Raw genomic sequence first — 22,387 nt, 5'->3', positions numbered from 1 at the left:
TTTCATATTATGTTCTGCAGGTTAAGTGTCGCATATGTTTGACTAAACTGTCTTATTTAAATAAATCCACCTTTTCAATGCTGAGGCATTTTGAGACCAGGCATGAGAATGCCTGGTCTCAATTTTTAATTTATAAAAAGCAACTGCGTAATTTGTAGAATGGCTGTATAAACTCAGATATACAGCCATTCTACAAATTACTCAGTTGCTTTTTATAAATTATTTCATATACAGTGAACCCTCGCTGTAAAGCGGTTCACTTTTCACGGTATCGCTGCTTCGCAGATTTTTTTGTGGAGTTTTTTTGCCCCCCACAGCGTTCTGCGTCCTGATTGACCGTAGGATGTGTAAAAACAGTCTCCGCGCTTCTTCTCTACCTGAGTGCCATGGAAACTGAGACTTTGAATGCCAACTGGAATTTAACTGTGGCCAGAAGCAGCGCAAAACCCGACCGGAGGCTTGACGAGATCTAAGAAAAACAAGGGTTCACTGTAAATGTAATGTTTACTTCATTTTTTTTCTACAGCCGGAGACGTTTTGTCAAAAAAGCGTAACAGGCTAAATTTCAAAATGTTGTAAAACCTCTCTTTTTTTTTCTAAATAAAAATCTGTGGGGGGGAAAAACAGTCCACAAGCATCCTCATCGCAAAAACATTCACTTAAATTTGTCACTTTACGGTACATGTTCACATTTTTTATTGACTGTATATCAAATATATTTTAAATTTAACTGAAGATATGACATAATACAATATATAATATTCAATAAAATACGAAGACTTAAATCTTATTGTATAGACTAGGTCATCAAATCACCACGTTGCCTGTAGGAATTTTTAATGTCCAGCAGGTGTCAGTATTGAGTGAAACAGTATCGACACAGAATCGACATGGTTTTGCTATGTGTCGAAACGATACATGACGCCTCATCGACCCATCACTACACACACACACACACACACACACACACACACACACACAGACCTCCTCGGTAATGAAACAGAAGGAAAGGTGTTGGTTGCAAATGGGAGCAACTGGCTTGTATTTCCAGGGATTTACTGAGGCTGCAGATTTATGCATAATACATTGAGTCAGATTCAGAATGGACAATTGTGAGTCATGAGATTCAGTTTGCATTTACATTGCCAAGGTCTTCAGAAGCAATAAATGCAGCTCAGTGTTAAAAAAATTTCCAGGGGAAAACATAATTCACCTCACAAACAGAGGAAATTCAGAATAAATATACATTTATTTGCATATAAGAGGGGAAAAAAAAGAACAAAAAAAAAACAACTACAGTGGCCAATAAGAACACGATCGACAGAAATCAAATTCATCCTAATTTCCGAAAGAATTGAAGACAATAAAAAGGCATCATTGAATCGGTGAACGTCAAGTGACTCGCTTTACTTTTTGTTAGCAGATGAAAAAGATATCTTCCAGTATCTGGCTCTCTTCGAGGTCCTGCTGAACGCCGTGTGAGTAGTTCCCACCTGGAGTGATCAGGCTCGTTCCTCCGGGTTTGGGGCCGGCGAGGGTTGAACTGCGTTGCGCTGTCTTGGGTCTCCGAGCAGCAGGCTTGTACTGCTTCGGGGCAGAGATGGGACTGAAGACACCCAAAATCTCACTCAATGAATGGTCCAACCTGAAAGAAAGCAACACTTTTTATTTCTTGTTTTGTTTAAACCTTATCTTTGTTTTTTTTTGTTTGTTAGTTTTTTTATGTGTCTGACTTTAATTTGCTTTGCAGGATATATTTTAGCGGAGCAGGTTCCAGCACAAATTCAAAACTTTTACAGACTGAAATTTCCAAGTATTCCTGATGAACAAAAACCCAAAAGTTCACAATGGATGGACGGACAGAGTGAACAAAGGACAACACAAGCCGAAGGATCAAAATAGGACAAACTGAAATCTACTTCGAGGGGAAAATTTGTCATTCACCTTTCACTTGTTAACACAGACGGTCTGAAAGCAAAACACTTTTGAGTATTAACAAAAATTCGTTCTTGCCGAAATGCCTGTGGAACGCTAACAAGCAGAGTTAACAAGTCCAAACCCACTGGGGCGTCCCTGCAGAAAAAGAAAGAAGAAGAAAAACAAAAAATCTGATTTTTGCAGGTGTGTGAGAATAAGTGGGAGAGGACGTGGCGTTTTTCTCTCCCGGAATAGAAATGAGGGAGTGTGCAGCGAAATAAATAAACCAAAACGGGGGAGATTAAGCTAATAGAGATTCAATCCCGCAGTCTGGCTGGCTTGATAAATTATTCAGTGTATACACAGCCGAACGACGGCCATTCCAGATACAAAACATGAATTCTTTAAAGCACGCTCCACTGATCTTGCCAACATAATTCTCTGCTCGTTTAAAGCTGCATTGATTTGCATCGCGCGCCGCTCTCCGCACACAGCTCTCCCAGGTAAAGGCGATCTTCGGGAGGCACTTGTTGATATGCATGCAGGTGGCCGGCGGACTGACGCAGCTTCCAATCAGGGTGCATATTGGTGTTCCTCTGCACGTAGCTTTGGACCTTGATATGTCATGTTCTAAAGCTAAATCGAAAGCAACGCACATCAGTAGCTGAAAAGCTTTAAAAAGAACAACAACAACAAAAAAATACGACCACATTTTGCTTTGGATTAATTTATGCATGTACAGTTCGAGAGAGCAAGAGAGCGAAGGAGCTGAAGGGTGATTGCTGATGGGGATAAAAAAAGCTGAAGCTAATTGAAGTAAATCTGTCGTCCTTATTTTGGTCTGCGCCCCGTCAACCAGCAGGGGAAAAAATAGAAAGACAGAGAGCGGGAGAGAGAGAGTGGCTAATGTGTGTCTGCTTCTATAGGAGGGACTGGAAATGAGCACTGCTGTTTCGGATAGAAAGCGGGGCAGAGAGGGAATGTGTGTGTGTGTGTGTGTGTGTGTGTGTGTGTGCGTGTGTGTGTGTGTGTGTGTGTGTGTGTGTGTATGTGTGCGTGAGTGTGTGTAGATGGGGGGGAAGGAGGAACTTTGGACGGGATGCCTCACTCGAAATGTGAGAATTTGCATTTTTATTTGTTGATTTATTTAATGGACGGGGCTCTCAAACAGCCATCCATCAACAAGCGACATGTCTGTAATGAATAATGCATCACTTACCGGCGGTCACAATCTATAACAAGCGAGAGGTGGGGGGTTGGGGGGGGCGGACGTAGGAGGGGGTTAGGGGGTGGCGTACAGTTTGGGTAGGAGCGAGGGAACAGTCATGGGTGGGGTGGCGGCAGCAGAGACAAGTGAAGGCACAGAGATTGCATGAAGACTTAGAGAAAAGCAAGTGATTTTTTTTTTTTTTTTGTAGAGCAGCTTTTCTTTCTTGAGCAGACTTTTTAAATGTAGAAGTTTTGCAAAAGTCAAAAGCTGCCAGAGATTTTCTTTCCCCGTAAATAGAGTTCAGGAAAGTCTGCTTTGCTTCTGATGCTCAGCGGTTAAAGAAACAAGCTTCTGGCATTGCTGGGGAAAAAGAAAAGAAAAGAAAAAATGCCTTTGGACCTGGAACAGTGGGTCATGTCGAGGGCATCCAAGAACAGCGGATGGCTGATACTTAAGTGCTTCCATCTTCACAACAACTCAATACAGTAAGAACATTTCATGAAAAAGAAAGTGGACTCTGAGTATTTCACTTTTGTGGGGGGAAAAAAAATCCCATACGAAGTACTTTACCAAAGTATTCATACGCCTTGAACTTCTTTTTTTTTTTTTTCCCAGCTACAAAGTTGAACGTTTTTTATTGGGATTTTGTTTGACAGACCTGCATTAAGAAGAATGTAATTGTAACATGGAGAGAAAACGGCACATGGTTTTCAGTTTGTTTCTATTGATTTCTTTTTTTTTCTTCTTTTTTTTGTGTAGATGGAATTTGAAACGACATTGAGCATTTTTATCAGAACTTTTTCTACTTTTTCACTTCAACAACTGATCAGACACAGCAACAAAACATTACGTAATGGTTGGGATGATTAACTCATTCGTTTTGGACAAACATTTAATCTGACCGAGCTTCTTATGAAAATGAAGCGGCTACATTTCACTTTTTAAAAATAGGTTTACCTCAGTCAGTCTGTATACTGCCTTCTAAGCCGCTGAAGATAAACGCACACGATACTTTTCAGGCCTTTAGTCTGAAAAGTCGTGCATCATTTACCTTCCTCTTCACACTTCTGCACTTCTTTTTGTTGGTCTATCATATAATATCCAAAGAAATACATACAACTTCAAGACAATGCTGGAAACACTCAACACTGTAAACATCATTACTGCCCGTGACAAATTATTCAGACTTTTCTTAGAACTTGCACTTCCTTCTTGGCTTGTCTCTTTCCTTAAAGACGGCCGTCTCGCCCCGGTGCCTCTTTTCATTTGCAGTCCAAACAGTAAGATTAAAAATAAATAAAAAAATCCCATAATGGCCGCTGCGTACATCCCGCATGACAATTTCCAAACCAATCAATAGCAGGCGGGCAACAGCAGGATAGATGGAGATGAGATGGGCAGGGTGTGCTGGAACTGTCTCATTACTAACTAGCACAGGATTCATGAAGGGATTAAGGAGGTCACTTAATGTTAACACCTGCTCTGGATTTGCAATTCACACATCAAGATTGTAATGGTCGAGATTAAATGTCCATAAGGGAGCTGTTGCTGTCCAGCTGGACGGAGAACAAAAGTCTTTACCAGAGATAAAACTTCACTTCTTAGTTTCATTGGTTTATTTTTTGGTCTTTGTAGCATGTAGGATCTGATTATTTATTACAATGTTTTGATTAGAAGACAAATTATAACAGATTAAATAAATACACACTCAAACGTATTTGTTCTGTAAAGGACATATATTTGTTTTCTATTATACATAAGAAAGAGAGAAAGAAACAGAAAGACAGAAAGGAAGAAAGAAAGAAATGTAAATAAAGACAGAATGAAAGGAAAAAGGAAAAAAATTAAGTAGACCATCTTAAAAAAAGACAACAGCAGACAGCAGCTATAAAAACGGGTTCAATCAAATCCGGGTATTATTTATCAACTGATTACAACTCACAAAACCCATATTAGAGGCAAAATTCCTCATTATAGTTAGTGTAAAAAAATACAGTGTGCAACTAACAGTGTAGTTATTTTAATGGGCTTTGGAGGTGAAAATGGATGCTAATAAGATCTGAAACCCTCGGTCCCCTGTTGGAATTAATGGCCCGCTGCCAGAGCTCCCAGCTTAAACTTGGACCACGCACCACTTTGATTAAGAGTTAATCGTTGCAAGTAGTAAACTTTCAGCCGTTTTAAAGAACTGTCTTTTAAAACGGTGAGTCTCCACTATCCTACACGCACTGCATTAACAAGCAGACATTTTTACGAAAGGCTGCAGAAATGTGAGAAAGATCTAAAAAATATAGAAGCAGAGATAATGTTTTATTAAATGTCTACATCATTTTTGAAACACTTCACAGCGTTTCGTATTTTTTATTTTATTCTTTTTAATTTACAGGTCCAAGGCGACCGACGAGTCCTCCCACTGTGTAAAGAATGTGCACAAGTGCATGCAGTGGGATGTTTTGCACTGGGGTTAATTACCATTTAGTGACTCGGACTAAAGCCCGACACTCTCCACCTCTTATGTCTTTCTCGCCGTTTCCATTGTCCTCCATCTGGACCTAATCTGGCAATTCCTCGCTCCCCATTTTTCATGTTTTCCAATGTGCGAACCCTCAAACACACTTTTAACATCTCTCCCTAACACTTCCTGTCTCGGTCTCATTACTGTGGCAGGAAGAGAGAGAGAGAGGAGGGAGAGAGAAAGAGGAGGGAGGGCACCGTGTGCATCCAAGTCTGTTCAATTACACCTGATGCAGGATCCCTGCTAGGCCGACTAATGGAACGCAGCATGTCTCCTGACAGGCTGGCCACAGCACCAAGCTAGCCCTGTAAAAAGCTTCATTTAGCTTCTTACAGCTCGAGAACGTAGCCTGACGGAGGAAGATCTTCCTTTAGCTACCAGTTCTGCAACAACTGCAGGCCAAAGAGAAGCTGCAAGATCTAAAGTTTCCATTTGTATTCCTTATGTGTTGTTAAGCTGGAGATTCTATTTTTTTTTTTTTGGAAGAACAAGGGGTTAAAAAAAAAAGGAAAAAAAACACAGCCCAAAAAAAACAACACTAACTGCCTTGAGGAATCACAAACAACTAATAAAATATAACTAATTATCTCCCCAGTGTTTTTCCTCCCTCCCTTTCCACACCTTTATCTACATGAGTAGCTTCAAGTTTCTGATCTGAGGTTATTCGCCCAACAAATCGACCGAAAGCTTCTTTTTGTGCTGTTAATTGCCTCTCGCAATTCTGATTTTTAGATCCTACGTTTCTTCGTGTGAACAAAAGAACGCCGAGCCGTCATTTAAATTAGAGCTTGACCAAAAAAAAACTGTGTTTTTAAGGCCAATGTTGATGTAGAATTTCAAGGGTTTGGCAGCAGATGGTTGATATCATACTGATATATTTAACTTACCCATCTGTTCATTTCTTTTGTGTTGTTTGTTCAATCCAAGAAGCAGACTTTTGTCAGTGGTGGGAGTGTGTTAATAAACATCTACGCACCAGTGGACTGAAATGTAGCCGCTTCTTTCTTCTTCTAACGGTGGAAACATTTCCGTGCTCAATAAGCAACAGCTATTTGAAGGTTTGCAATTAATCGAGCCACGGATAGAGATCGATGTCTCGCTGACCGTCTGCTGGGGTCCGCCTGCAGCTATTTGACTGACAGGAGGCTGTGGCTTTAAATGTTTCCATTCAGCCACAGGAACACACTGCTGCTCAAAGGCGCACCTCATTTTTTACTGCCAGGCAGACATGCGATGAGAAACTGACTGGTCAAACACTCGAAAACCCGATCTTTTTCCAGTCAGTCCAAATAATATACCACACATCACACACCCTTCAGTGAAGAAGTTGATCCTGAGGAAGAAGGCTCAAACTTCGACACTTTCAGTGTAACTGAGGTCTTCCAAATGAATACAAAAGGGCAGTGTAAGATCTAAAAGGCGATTTAAAAGGGAACGGCGCCTCTCTGTGGCCTATGTAGGCTTAGAGAAAGAACGAGACTTTCAGCAGATAATAGGAAGTCTGAATGGACTACGTCGAAATCGGTCTGGTTTAGGTTTTTTGCTCTTACGACATCTTTTAACCATTGAATATCTGGGATTTGAAAAACATTTAGCAGAATTTTGGAAAACTTTAATGCAGGGCTCTACTGATTATTACTGACTACTGATTTCTAATGCTAGCCATGCTAACTGAGCTTTTCCTACAGGATGCTAAAGATTTTTTTTTTTTTTGGTCCTTTTGTTTCCATTTTTCAACAGACTGGAATTTGTTGATGGACTCCAAACAAACATTGCGTTCTGGAGTGATCACATGGAGTATTTCTAACCACCTTCTCTGTTAACAGCACCTGGCATGAAAAGCCATGGTTAGCTCTAGTGAATCACAATGAGCATGTCTGTCAAATATCTAACTTAAAACTAATTTTACTGCTGAAGAAGAAGCACTACGAGAGTAAAACCTCACATTTGGAGCGAAGGAGAAGGATTATCCAATCAAAACAGTCTGAGGTTGCTCAAGGCAGAAGTGCAAGATAAAAAAACTGAAACAGTTTGCATATCGCCTTATATTGAGGTTGTTAAGAGAAATCAGAATTGGCTACAACTGGTGGCGGCAAAACTTTAAAAAGACCAGGAATAAGAATTCTGATCTGTGCGTCTCTAATGATTCATATCCATCATTAGATGGATATGGATATTAGAAGTCGGCCTTCTATCACCTGAAGAACATCTCCAGGATTAGAGGACTAATGTCTCAGCAGGATCTAGAGAAACTCATCCATGCGTTTATCTTTAGCCGTATTGATTACTGCAACAGCGTCTTCACAGGTCTGACTAATAAATCAATCAAACAGCTGCAGCTGATCCAGAACGCTGCTGCTCGCGTTCTCACTAGAACCAGGAAGATAGAGCACATAACACCAGTTCTAAAGTCCCTACACTGGCTCCCTGTAGCTCAAAGAATAGACTTTAAAATACTGTTGTTAGTTTATAAATCACTGAACGGTTTAGCACCACAATACATTAAAGATCTGTTATTGCTGTACCAACCATCTAGACCCCTCAGATCTTCTGGTTCTGGTCTGCTCTGCATCCCCAGAACCAGAACCAAACGAGGAGAAGCAGCATTCAGTTTCTATGCACCACGGATTTGGAACAAACTTCCAGAAAACTGTAAAACAGCTGAAACACTGGGTGCCTTTAAATCTCAACTTAAAACCCACCTGTTTACAGTTGCTTATGGCAATTGATGCCTTCTATGTATTTGCGAGTGACTGGGAGTCATTGCGCGTATATAAAACCCTGTAAATTCTAGACTAACAGGTAACCAATTAATGCACAAAATCCGCGTAGGACAGCGAAAGTCCTAGCGCAAAATTTTTGCGAAACAGGCGGACGGAGCCTGGTGCTGCAAGGCTGGAGGCCTTGTCCTGTTAGGCTGTGATTTTATTATCTTTTTATTACTTTCTTTTTCTTTCTCACTGTTTAACCCTGTAAATTCTAGACTAACAGGTAACCAATTAATGCACAAAATCCGCGTAGGACAGCGAAAGTCCTAGCGCAAAATTTTCGCGAAACAGGCGGACGGAGCCTGGTGCTGCAAGGCTGGAGGCCTTGTCCTGTTAGGCTGTGATTTTATCTTTTCTTTTTATCTTTTTATTACTTTCTTTTTCTTTCTCACTGTTTAAAATTATGTAAAGCACTTTGAAATGCCTTGCTGCTGAAATGTGCTATACAAATAAAATTTGATTGATTGATTGATTGATCTGTCAGCTATCCATAACTCATCCTGGCTCCCGTTATTATAAGCCTTTGCACATCTCCTTTATTTTTGTTTCCACCTAAAAGTTCAACCTAAAAGCTTTGAGAAAAGTGTTCAGCAATGAGAGAGATTTTATCAGCACTCAAGAAATGAAATTGAAACATTTACCAGCTTTTTATATACATATTGTTGGTGAAAGTGTGCTATATGTCAGTGTCATTTAATGAACTGATTATTTGTCAAACAAAACTAAGGACAACTATGGAAGAACTATTACAACCCATGCTAAAATAATATTACTACTGTTCAACAATTTGTGAGTTCAGGGATTATGGTAGAAATAAAAAAAGGAAAAAAAGAAAAACTAAAGAATGTAAACAGAAGATGTTTCATAAAAGTCTAAATAATATTACATTAAAACTTGCTCACCTGTTTTCAGGGATGTTTTGGATTACAGAGACCGAGGTGGGGAAACTTTGTGTTGAAGGGGTTCTTGCTGGAGATGTGGCCATGTCTCTTCGAGACCGTTGTAAAGGATTATCTGTGAAGAAAAAAACACAACTGTTGTAAAAGAAATAAAAAATAATAGCAAGTCAGGAAACAAAGAGTATATGGTACTTAAAGAAAGTAGCATACAGTCTCTGTTTTATAAGCAAAAGCATAGGGTTTTATAAGCAAACGGAATAACAAAAATAAATCAGTGGTATCCAGCTCCTGCATTAGGGTTAGAAATGAAGTGGATCTTTTTTATGTGCACTGACAGGCTTACCCTTTCCACTGGCAGAAGGAGCAGGAACAGCCTGGGAAGTCTTTTCGTGCAAATTCTGTTCTGCAGAATGAGTTTCCACATTCCCAGACGACCTGCAGATCACAAGGTTTTGTTTTTTTTTTTCCCAATAGTTCGTATAGAGACAGGATTCGATGGGTGTGAACTGCTTATTTGATGACAGGTTTAATGTCTGATAGAAACTATTATTTGACTTACGTGGAGGGAAAATCTCGGTGGGAAGGAACCTCTGACTCTGACCCAGCATTCTTTGAGCTGCTGTACTGAGCTGGACTGGTTCGTTCGATCCAAATCAAAACGAGGGAGAACAAAGTCAGAAAAACAGATCTGCAATGACTGACGCTTGAAACGTCGTACGAAGGACGGACAGCGACCGACTGGGTGTGTGTTAATTCAGAAACAAAAGTAAACAACTCATCAACTTCAGCCCGTAAACGTTTCCCAGCGGTCTCGCCGCGTACGGGCCGCGTTTCTTTGGCTTGTGTGTTCTACCTGCTGTGAAGAAGTCGTGACTGTCGAAGCTGCTCTGTCTGTCTGCTGAATCGCTCCTCCTGCTCAGCCAGCCGTGCCTGCAGCTTCTCCCTCTCCAACTCCAACTGCATCTTCTGCAGCAGCAGCTGGTGCCGTTTCTCCTCCCAGTCCTCATGACCCAGCAGGGGCCTGGTCAGGGCTTCCTTTGCTTCTGCAGTAATTATATTCCTACTTGGCAGCCTATATGGAAACACATGCAATACATGATCTACATGTTTCCAGTTTGGTTGTGTATCAAAATTAGAGAAAAAAAAAATTCATACCACCCTAAGCTTTTCACTGTTTTGTTATATTACAACAACAAACTATGTTTTTTGTAGTTTATTAAGATTTAATGTGATAGACCGAAAAATAACACGTGATTGTCAAGTGGAAGTGAATGATAGCAAGTCTTTTGCAGTAATTTTCAAGCCATTTTGACTTTATCTTGTTGCAAACTGTCTTATACAAGCTATCTGCAGGTTTCAGCAAGTCAAATTTAAGACTTTTTAAGACCTTTTTAATGCCACATTGAATAAAATTTAAGAGAAAAAACTGTAGACATAGGGGATGGTTGGGAGGACTTGCTGCATTGCAATCAAGGAGAGCAAAAACTGTGAACCCGACTTTGTGCTTCTCACACTGCAAATGGCTCTCTACAGTCTTAACCTTCACAGTGACAAACTTAAACCTTTTCTTGGCAAAAACAAACGTCGTCCAGCCAACTGCTGATCAAATTTGTATTTACCTATGATAAAGTCAAAAAAGCTAACTAGCTAGGTAGTAAGAGTATATTAGATAAAAGAGGTATCCTCAACCACCTCAAGTCACAGAACTCAATTAAGATGTTTTCAAGCGACTGCAACTTTTGCCTGAGAAAAGTTCTGCAAGACAACAAAACTACTTTAAAGAGTTCTACCACAATCAAATTTAAAACATGTGATTACTGTATTTAAGGCCAACTTAATTTTTTTAATGAATTTAAGACATTTTAGACCATAATTTTAGATGCACAAATGTAATATTTTTTAAGGATCTGCAGACACCTTGCTAGCATGTTGTAGCTTTCTTTTAACAATTACCTTTTCTGTTATTTTTTAAGGCTGAAAACAAATGCATGCCACACTTTTCAGATCTATCAAGCACACTTTTTTTCTTCCACTTCAAAATGACACACTACATTCCTAATAAAACACTCAAATCCTACATTAAAGTTTGTGATTCTAGCGTATAGAGGCAGTACAGGGAGCAATTAATAATTTTTCCAAGAGTCTGTACGTCAACACTAACATTACCTTTGATGCTCCCTCGCAGTGAAGGACTCATGATGACAGTTCGCTAGACAGCAGCTGCTTTCACCTCTCCTGTGCTGTGTACCACAGCCAGTGTCATGACAACTGCCTTGGCAGCGCTCACATGTGTAGCATATGCGTGGCTGCCTGCAGCCTCTTTTTTGACTCGTGTGCCGTTTGGTTGCCCCGTCGTTTGGACTGAAGTCTCTGTCACAGGAAAGAGAGGCAGGGTTCCTAAGCGTCTCTGCAGCACCTCTTCTTCCGATAGGGCTCCTGTACAGCGAAGCCTGCTGCGCTTCGGCAGCAGCGAGGCCGATGTACGAGCTGTCAGAGAATGAGCCATTAGCTCTGCTTGTGGAGAGCCTGCTGGGGGTTTCCTCAGAACCGAGCACCTGCACAGAAACCAAAAGAACAATTAGTTCTGTTAAGCCCATTTAGAAAGCCTCTGAGAGTTTAATGAAGTGCTTCAGCCAAAACAGACTGCTCTATAAAAGTTTAATTTACAGCTGGGTAACAAAACGCAAATTCTCCTATACAACATTAGGACTTTTCAAACTAACGAAAGCTAATGCCGTATGCTGCCACAAAAAGTTTCAAGCCACTGCTGGAGTACGGACGTGAACCGCAGTGTTTGGACACACCGTGTGCAGACACTGTGTGTTTGCACATTATAGCGTCACTAATCTTTCACAACAGTAAAATTTAACAGACTAAGAGGAAAGCTTGGCATTTACTTCAAGATCAAGGAAATCATGAGCCAAACACAGGGAAGAACGCCCCACCTCGTATTCTAATGGGGGAAGAGACTGAGTAATTTGCTGAGGGTCAGAGAGCAAGCAAACACTTATTATTCAGAGCCGCTGAGGGACGACGAGGTTGACAAAGTCACTATTACTCACAGAAGCCTTCCCCCGAGTTGCATCTTTGCCTCTACAAAGTCACCTTGAGAGAGAAACGGACTAGATATGGTTAGGTCAAATACTCTGAATTTACTTTCCTGAACCCTTTTGTTTGACTCCATTTTAAAATGTCACAGCTCAAGAACAGACGATATGAGAAATTTGCACTGACTAAAGAATTGACAACTTCAGAATATGACCTCACATGCACAAAGCTGCGGCAATAAAAATTAAAGTGGTTTAAATATGATCAACAAAAAAAAGGCATTAAGAATTTAGACTAATGTGTTCAGAGAGGTGATTATATAGGTTGTATTCATAAGATTATGATAAAATAGTCCTTTACCACAAGTGTGAATAATTGAAAAAAGAAATGGCAACAACACCTCAATATGTCTAAGCTGCTTACAATCTCATTTCCTTGTTAGAGAAGTAGTCAATTTTTTTTATGATTGTAGAAAAGAAATCTCCAGATTTTAGAGAACTGGCTGCAGTTCAAATACAACCAGGACATTTCGTTCAGTTAGTATTCTTCAAACAAACAACTCTGACTCACTGTCACATTCAGCATGACAAATCTGTGCCTGAGAACATGATGGAGGTCAAAGGAGGACGCTCTCTGAATGTTGTCACAGCTAGAGGAAACCATTATACATCACACGGTCAAAACAAGTCAAGCTGGGCATTTTCCACAACAGTCCATATTTTAAAAACATCGATATTGTCCAGCAGACTCCTAAAGACGGCCAGTGGGCAGCAATCCCTCTGTGTGCTACTGGGACGGTCTCCAGCTCCAGTCAGCTGTAACTTGCTTAACAATGAGTTACAATCAGCAGAAAGTCCCAGAGCAAATAGCTCCAATGTATCTTCGGTTACTGGGGGAATCACGCACACTTTCGGAGAACTGCATGTGTGGCAGATCTGAACTGAAATATTTCCACCACCTCTCTAAAGACACAGAAGGAGAACTTTGAGTCAGAAGTTCCTGCAACTGGCTGCCCTGGTTTCAAATATTTAAATACCAGCATCAGTCATAAAAAGAGTGACCTTCAATCCCAGCCTTCAGTTTTACACGGTTCGTTCAGAACCAACTATAGTGACGTTATATACATAAACAACACACCATGCCTTACCTTAGTGAGGGTTGCTGGGTGAGTGAGGTGAGCAATGGACTGGTTCAGTTTGGCCTGCTGCTCAGAAAGGTACTGCTGGTAGAGGCCAAGCAGCTCCTGGCACTCTTTGTATTGTAGCTGTAGGCCTGGAGGACCAAAGGTTAAGTAGCAAACAGCAGAGACTTGACTTGAACAGGTGAGTCTTTCATATCCTTTACCCAACATCCACCATGTTGGCTAACATCTTGTTACCCACGATGTTAGCCAACATCATGGGTAACAAGATGACATTAATTAAACCAAAAAAAAATCATATATAAATGGTTGCACATTTATGTTACAAGGTTATTATAGCCTTATAAATTTTGTTTTTCACTTGAATGTACACAGTGCCTTTGAAAGGTGGTCATGAGGTGATTTAAAATAAATTTCAGTCAGATTGAATGAAAATATTTGACCACAGATTCCCAATTGGACTTAGGCCTATACTTTGAGCCACTGTGAATATGATGCGATTTATTTTATTTTAACCCTGCCTGTGTGTTTAATCTAATAAATTAATGGTTTATTAGATTAAAATGACTTCCAATCGAATAACTAATAATGTTCGCTGGAGCCTATTTTACTGCTGTAGTTTGGCCGCCATCCACAAGATGGTGCTGCTGGTCATTGACGCAAGAATAAAGATGGAAGGGCTATGCCCATACTGGAAAGTAAAGCGGTCCAATGAGGAAATCAAAATACACTTTATGTGGTTCTGTTTTGAAATATAAACACTCGACAAGCTCCTTAAGTTATCACCTTAACAGCCTTGCTTATTCAGTCAGTATTTAATACAGCGAACACAAAATAATGTTAAAAAAATTTTTTTAATTAAAATTCAGCATGTTATAAAAAATGTTGCCCTTCAAACAGAGAACAGCCGGATTTATACTGAGTTTGTACTAATTACAAATAAAGTGACCTCTGAAGTCAGCCGGTTGCACTGGAAGTTAGTTATTTAGGGCAATTAGTGTCAAGGGAGCTGCATATGTTACAATTTTCCAACTATTATTGAAAATATCTGTTAAACAATGTAACATTTTCCCTTCACTTCACAATTATGCCCTATCAATGTGCAAAATATAAAACCCCAAAGAAATACATTGAACTTTGTGCAACGTAATTGAATGGGAAAACGTCCATGGGGTATAATCCATTTTGTAAGGAGCTGTAAAGTTTGAAATAATTTATGATGGTCCCATTTTGCTGCCTAAGAAACCTTGTTTTTTTTTTTGTTTTTTTTTTTAAGCTTCAATGCATTCTTGGCTCTGTACCTGCAAACTGCAAACTGAATTTAAATCCTCACTGTACCACAAAAGGTGGAGAGAGCTTCAACTCTCCAAACAAATGGAGGGAAGAATTCAGCAAAATCAAAGTTGTTGTTGTGGCATGTAGCTTTTTCGCCATCTGGGCTGAGCCAAGCTGTGTCGAGCTGAGCCGGGCTGTGCCACGCCAGGCTATTTGCCAGACAGAGAGCTGGCAGCCAGAGGAAAACTAATCTGGAACGGGAGTACTGCTGTGCCTCAGGAGCCCACTAATGACAGTGGCAGCACCACACCAACACCGACACATACAAAGATAATGAGCACGAGAATGGGGAGACTGCACACAGGCACATCCGCACGCGTGCAATAATCAACTCTGACGTTCTAGGACACAAACACACGTACACACAAGAACCTCATGACACTAGAGTGCAAATTCCCCACATGCACAGTAAACAGTCCACACATAAACACAACAATAAAGCAGGTTGTGCACAAAGCAAGTAGCAAGTAGCACACACACTACCCCCAGGCTGACCATAAAGTGTATTCCTCCAGGTCATATCTTTTTATGATGGTGGCCATGTTCTCCCATCTGATGAGTTTTTCTCACCATCCATTTGCACAAAAAAAAAAAAAAAAGAGCTTCCGTTTAAAGAGAAAATCAAAGTTCAGAGTAGAGTCTTATTGAAGAAATAGTTGGCGGAACACTGAATAAGAAAACACTTTCCTTGTTAGACGACTTCAATCAGGCCGTGGAAATGAAACGGGGGAGGGAGGGAGGAGAGAGGAGAGAGAGGATGACTTTGAATTGAGGACCAGACACCGGGCAAATGCAATGTAGCGACTTCCATAAACACTGAGAAAATGTGAGAGAACACTTTGATTAAACCCTCAGCCTCACCCGGGCTCCCGGATGCCTGCGCTGATCTCCATGAAAGCAGCGCTATATGGAAAACCTAAGGACATCACAAGGGCATCACATCAAGCAAATCTGCACTGGGAGGTCCGTTTATGCAGCGCGGGAGATTGAACATGCCTCCTCGGCTATAGATTACCTCAAACCAAGGTAGAATATGAAATTTGAAACATATAAATAAACCAAATTCATTTCGTCATACCAACGCAAATGCCGCTTCTACACTTTCTCTGTCTTAAAACCACTCAGTAAAGCATACTTGATTGCAGCACCGATGTCATTACGCTAAACATGCTTCCCCTCCCCCAGGGCCTTGGACCTCAGCCAGTGGGAGCACTTTGCAAACTCCCAGTTTACATCCTAACTACAAAGTGCTGACAATAACACACACGCACACCCTCCCCATCCAAAAATATTCCAAAGCGAGGTGTTGGAGTGAAGAGGCTTCAGATGGAGCCTGTCAAAATGATTCACTTCCCTGTCAGGCAGAGCCTCAAATGAAATAATGAAATCCATTTCAAGGTGGAACAAATTTGCACAGAAGGAAGGGGAAGGGGGGGTATTTTAAAACCCGCTTTAGTACTCTGTGTCAAACAGATTGAGCCTGAGCAGGGATGCAAAAAGGGAGCGGGGGACAGAGAGCCTGATGCATGATGGCTGTTGAGTACATCAAAAGTGTGTGGGGAAGAAAATGACAGGGAAGTAATAGGAGATGACAGTTTACATAATCGTCTCAATAGTACTGATTCTGGAGAATTGAATTCAGAAAGATGTGAAAACACGTCTGGATTCAAGCAAAAGAGAAAAAGAAGAAGAAAACTGACAAAACCACCGATAGACAGACATGTTCGTGATTCATAGATGACAACTAGATGGAGTCAGAAGTTTGGACTCGTACAGATCAAGTTGTATCTCACTGAAAGTTCAGGAAAGCCAACAGCAGGTGCAGCTTTACGGCTGAAAAAATGAAGTACAGAAAGCAAAATTATCAAAAACATTTGCTAAGTTTTAGTGCATCATGCAACGCAGACAAATTAAACTCTCCATAGTTCCGGTTCAGTTATCACTCTAACTGTATGGTGACGATGGACCCAGTGTCCCCCATTTCCTCCACCTTGTACTCCTACAATGACAATGTTTACATTCTTGAATAGGAGAAGGTGCTGTCAATGATTGCTTTTTAGTGGAGGTGAACAGCAGGAGCCATCGAGCCACTCAAAAAATGTCCTTAAGGGGTTATGAGAAGAGATGCAGCAAACCAGAATTTTTGTGCCTGATATCCTGAAATTTGTGCTGCCAATAGCAGTAAATAGAAAGAACTATAACCTAAGACGATATAAGGACACCATTCAAAATATTTTTCAGCCTTCCTGCAGTGAGCGGTCATCATTTATTTATAGTATGAGCACATCACATTTTATGTGAGAGAACAGTCGCCCCAAAATGAGGCTTTACTATTTTAAAACAAAAACAAAATTATTCAAAAGTTCACATTTCAAACCATCTTTGGCGAGAAACCCGCCACACCTAGCATGGCTACCATTACTTAAACAGCTGTCTCCATATGCATGCCCTGGATAACGTGGGCCCTTTACTCTAACATTTCCAAAGCCAGGATGTTTCATGAGAAAAGCCGGAAGCTCAAAAGCATAAAACAAACCAATTTCACTGTACTTCATTCAGTGTTCCTGTTATCTGCTTCAAGTCGCATTCTCTATTGCCTTCTCGTAGCCAGGAATAAAACAGAAAAAAGACTCCATAAGCTTAAAAAAAAATATATATATATATATATATATATATATATATAATATATTCAACTTTGTACAGAACAAAGTATTCAATGAGAATATTTCATTCATTCAGATCTAGGATGTGAAATCATTACTGTTTAAACTTTACCTATAATAACATAAAGTTACCTAATTTTTAAAGTGCAATCAGTAATACTTTTATAACAAATTTATATCAGTAATGATTTCTTGGTTAATGTCAAGTTGTCATAACAAAGACATTTTGAATAATGTCAACTTTGTATTAAAAGTGTCATAATTTACCGAATGACACTTTATGACAACAGTCATAAATATTCATGAAGGCTTATTCATGTTCATGACATGTGTTATGTCATGTTAATGAAAGTGTCATGTCAGTCTTATTCAACCCCCTTCAAATAAAGTGTTACCATTAGGTTTAACTCGTAAGACGTAAGATGCACATGAAAAGTGAAATGTTTGTATTGCTCATTACAAAAACGATTTTTAATTAAAGTTGGGTTTTATCCATCCATCCATTTTAATCATTGTAAATTCAAACTCAACCAGAATTGAATTATGCCGGTAATTTCTAATGGAGCCTTTTATAAGACCACAAGTTTCCTTTCATATTGTTTCCTCTCACTAAATAGCAGCAACAACAAACCAGACGTCTACGCTGCGTTAGAAATCCCAAATGATTTCCACCCAGGCCAACACGCCCTTAAGTACAAAACGCTATCTCTGCCACAGATTGACTTCTGTATGCCAGTCAGTTGCAAATGTCAGCCGAATATCCCTAATATCAAGGGTACTTTTCTAACTTATCCTGGGTGGCTGGGGGCTAACGTATAGTCCCACATCCTTTATACCTCAGACAACCCTGAGTCTTGGTTAGATAAGATAAGCTGAGGCGTAATGGAATTAGACTTGACAAGACCCTCACTCAGTGCGCTTGCCTTTGGTGTCTCCTTAACCTTTTCCAAGAAGTGCGCGAACCTTCTTCCTAAGAAGGGCCTTCCTGACTTTTGCACACACATTAAAGACTACGTTATCCCCCCACCCCCACGTACCCCAAGGTGCTAGGATTCAAACACTTTCTCCTCTTAAATACCTTTTAATGAAGTTTAGAAGTTAGCTGTAAATGCCAAGTCTCCAAGCTAAAGTGGCTTTAATAAAGTTGTGCTTTCCCAATTTTCTCCGCTGCTGTTGCAAATTGTGCAAATTACCAGCTGGGTCAAATAGACTTCATATTCTGCTGCCTTCTTAATGCAAAACAGACTGACGGAAATGCTCAGGTGGTGCCTGAGTGGGAACATGAATGAGCAGAGTTCAGACACACTTCTTGTTGTAAAACTGACTGGAAAAAGACTGCATATTACCTATTTTATAATCGTTTCATTTAATTAAATCAAGATGAGGAGATACGTTGTGCTGCTTATGATCTCCCGACCTGTGAATTCTTACAGACATCCATATTATCAAATTAGAAACAAGCCTCATTTTGTCAGACTGAAGTAGCTTTTGAGAATATCAACCTTTAAGTAGGCATTTAGGAAAGTTTTTGCTAAACCCACATTTCTGCAGTAAATGTTTTAATATTGCTATGATGTAGTATTTAAATAATAAATGTGATTTTAAGCCATCACAGTTAACACAAGTAAAGCCTTGAAAACATCAGTCTGTATATGATGTGTTTCACTTAGTGAACTGAGTTACTAAAATGCATTAACCTTATTCTAATTTATTGAACACAACTGTAATCTTTTAAAAACATTTTCAGGTTAAAAGGCTCAAGGTTTTCCAGGGGAGTGAAAAATATTCCGTATTCAACAAGCACCCGCAATAAGAAAGGGCTTACAACAAACACAGTGAAAAAGCAAACAACATGGTCCTCCGAGTTAATATCAAACCTCGCGTAAGATAATTTAGACGGCAAAGACCACCGGCTCCAACCACGAAATTGATTCTGAGCACAACAGTGGATAAACTGCGAGCAATTGAAAAAGGACAACCGCAGCAAGCATCAAATAATCTAAATGCATCTATTTCTTTGCTTTTTGTGTCAGACTGATGGGTCTAGCCCAAGGCCTTGAGGTACCCTTACTTAAAACAACACTGCCCCCTGCAGATTGCTTTGTGAAACATTAATAAAATAGTATTTATTTAATAAAAGTGCATTGATATTAATAAACAGTTATTTTTGTTTTGAACAGTTTTGATAACTTATGCTTATGCAGTGTTGATACTATCAACAGCATAAAGGCATTTTTGATATGATTTTGTATTAAAGCTAACAGCACTAGTGTGTTTGGTCGTTAATTTTTTGTTCTTTGCATGTCAAAAATGACCAAACTTACTTGCCTAATTGAAAAAACTAAGGATTTTGTTCTTATCCTCTATAGTATAGAGGATAAGAACAAAGTCCTTAGACTTAAAGTCATTCAGATGTTTGACTTAATATTACTAATACATCTAATCGTCTCAACATGTCGAAACCTTACAAAAGACCTGCAAACGTTCATAAATCAAATCTCCAAAGATCTAAGCCTAACCTTTGGAAGTTGAATTGTAGCTGTAGTTTTTGTATTTTTTTTTCTTTTTACATTATAAAAGTGCATTTCGCTAAATAAGGATCATGGCAAATTGTATTTAATTTTAATTCGTCACACACAAATTGGCATATAAGTGTTTGTTTCCATTCATTTTAACAATTATGGCATCAGTTAATGAAAACCTACATTGAAGAAAGGTTTGTCTGGAGAAAGAAAGGACAAAATCCAAGATGTTTGAGATCCAGTTTGAATTTTGTACAGTCAATGATGGCTTGGGAAGCCCTGTCATCTGCTGGTGTTGGTTTGTTATGATTCATCTTGTTCAAAGTAAGCGCAGCAGCCAATCAGGAAACTCTGGACCACTTCCTGCTTCCCTCTGCAGACAAAGTTTACACTTACTTGCTGTTTCAGCAGGATTTGACTCCTCTCTGCTCTGCCAAATGCTTCATTAATGCGACATTCCCATTTTCTAAAACTGAGTATTAAAAGTTCCTTAGCTGTAGCCATAATCATCAAAATTAACAGAAACAAATGCTTATATACGAGTTTAACTTTTTAAAATCGATTTACTAAAATAATTTAGCTTTTCAATAATGATCTAAGTTACTGAGAAGCACCTGAAGGACTTATAAAACACAATGATTACCCCCAATTACATATAAATAGCAACTGTTTACAACATTTTCTGCCAGTGAGTTTGAAAGGATACTCTCTCTCTCCTTTGCTATCATCAGGTTCTGCTGCTCTAGATCCTGGATCTTGCGTTCAAAGTTTCCCTGTTCATTTTTCAGACGCTGCACAGACTCCTCTTTCTCCTCACTTACTCTGTAAACCAGCAAGGCGCATTGTTAGAAAATAAGGAAAGGACAGACTGTCTACATGTAATCTATGACACCAAAAGAACTTTAATTACGAACAACATTTCAAAGACGCTCTCTACCATATGATTTCACATACCTGGCTAGCTCTTCAATGAGGTTTGCAATTCTCCTTTTGTCTTCAGAACACAGGTCCTTTAAAGAGATGTCGCCCTTTGTTCTGCTGCTCACCTATGTAAATAACAATTAAGAAGTACACAGAGTTAGCGACGAAAAGTTGAAGTGAAAATCTGCCAGCCTTAACATGCTGAACTCCGTCATCTATGAGGAGAGAAAAAAACGCACCGTGTACCGGAAACTGATTTACCTGTGGCAAAGGAAGATGGGTACCACTGGGCTGAGAGAGGCTGTGTATTGTAGGTACAGAATCCCTTTCATCCCCCAATGCTTCCTCTGTAGTATAACTCTCAGAGTAATCACTTTGATAGTGGCCTTGTTTTCTCCCCGTCGCTTTTAGTGAAGCTTGATTTTTGCCATTAGTAGAATGCTTCACTCGGATCTTGGTGTCTTTTTTTCTGGACGAATAGATCCTGTCTGGGTCCAGACCTGCAGCTGTCTGACTTTTCAGTCCTCCATCAACTCCTAAGACAGTTAACAGAAAGAAACAACAAGCAAATACAGGAGTGTTTATACATGATTCACACATCTAGGTGTTGTACTTTGGTCAAGAACTGATAAAAATATTCTTTCCAAATATGTTTTGTAAATAATAATGTCAAGTAAATCTTAATAAATAACATGGATAACTCAGTGGATGGATCATACATGAAGTATACTTCAGGCTTTTCCATGATCTCCTTTTTGCCACCTTAAACTAGATAGTTAAAACTATCTACTCAAGTTGGAAGAGTTTACCAGTGCAACAGAGATAGTAGTTCAGTTGAGCTAAGCAACATTTCAAAACTCCCAAGATTCAATTAAGTTAAATTTTGGGATTATTCAAACATATATAAACTAATATTTCAATAAATTAGCCTTTCTTCTACTGCTAGATGCTCTTCAGTGTTATTCATACTGAAATAACATTAGGAACTGTTAAGACTCGCCGCAGGCTACCGTGTGATTACGGAGTTCGCAGCACTGAGAGTAAAATAAATGTAAACAACTTAAACTTCAAGTAGCCAGCTAAGATTTTTGCCCTACTTCCTTTCATTGAGACAGCAACTTTCCTGTTAGCTGCTCACACAAAAAGAAAGCACTAAAGCAGGACCACTTAAAAACCCCACCTATTTGCAAAGCTCGTACGGACGTAAGATACTCTGTGAACCGTAAAAAGTCAAACAAAAGTAAATATACCGAAATTCTTCCAAAATATCCCCGAGTTTCCACTTCTCTTTGCTGCCGCCGCCATATTGAAACAACCGCCACCACTCCCAGAGAGCCAAGCGTTGCTAAGGAATGGTAGCCCCGCCCTTATTTTTCAACTAAGAATCTCATAGGACGAAATGCAAAAACACGGCGTTCTTATTGGTCAAAATATGTGTCAAGGTTTGC

The 22,387-nt window shown here is 39.7% G+C and overlaps 1 protein-coding gene across 1 annotated transcript; it reads right to left on the bottom strand.

Moving 5' to 3' along the window:
- Positions 1-1,014: 1,014 nt before the first annotated feature.
- Positions 1,015-22,269, bottom strand: kiaa1328 (KIAA1328 ortholog). The gene is made up of 11 exons (XM_015009388.2): positions 22,190-22,269; positions 21,201-21,475; positions 20,973-21,064; positions 20,725-20,840; positions 13,505-13,629; positions 11,476-11,864; positions 10,163-10,381; positions 9,869-9,943; positions 9,653-9,744; positions 9,313-9,424; positions 1,015-1,645 (listed from the first exon to the last, which is right to left on the bottom strand). Exons 1-11 carry the CDS (start codon positions 22,242-22,244, stop codon positions 1,417-1,419), a joined length of 1,779 nt encoding a protein of 592 aa, XP_014864874.2. The 5' UTR covers positions 22,245-22,269; the 3' UTR covers positions 1,015-1,416.
- Between the last annotated feature and the right edge of the window lie 118 nt (positions 22,270-22,387).

The sequence above is a fragment of the Poecilia mexicana genome, unplaced genomic scaffold (assembly GCF_051168715.1).
Source record: "Poecilia mexicana isolate PSO_F unplaced genomic scaffold, ASM5116871v1 scaffold_5, whole genome shotgun sequence".
Classification (NCBI taxonomy): Eukaryota; Metazoa; Chordata; class Actinopteri; order Cyprinodontiformes; family Poeciliidae; genus Poecilia; species Poecilia mexicana.
The sequence above is the reverse complement of the archived record's forward strand: the minus strand, read 5'-3'. Positions and strand labels throughout refer to the sequence as shown.

What these genes read in the sequence shown, in the direction of transcription:
- kiaa1328 (XM_015009388.2), bottom strand. Translation starts at nt 22,244, where the DNA reads ATGGCGGCGGCAGCAAAGAGAAGTGGAAACTCGGGGATATTTTGGAAG. An exon ending in ACCCAGCAACCCTCACTAAG is followed by an intron (nt 11,865 to 13,504) that starts GTAAGGCATGGT and finishes GTTTCTGTGCAG; the next exon opens with GTGCTCGGTTCTGAGGAAAC. An exon ending in TCACGACTTCTTCACAGCAG is followed by an intron (nt 9,944 to 10,162) that starts GTAGAACACACA and finishes CGAACGAACCAG; the next exon opens with TCCAGCTCAGTACAGCAGCT.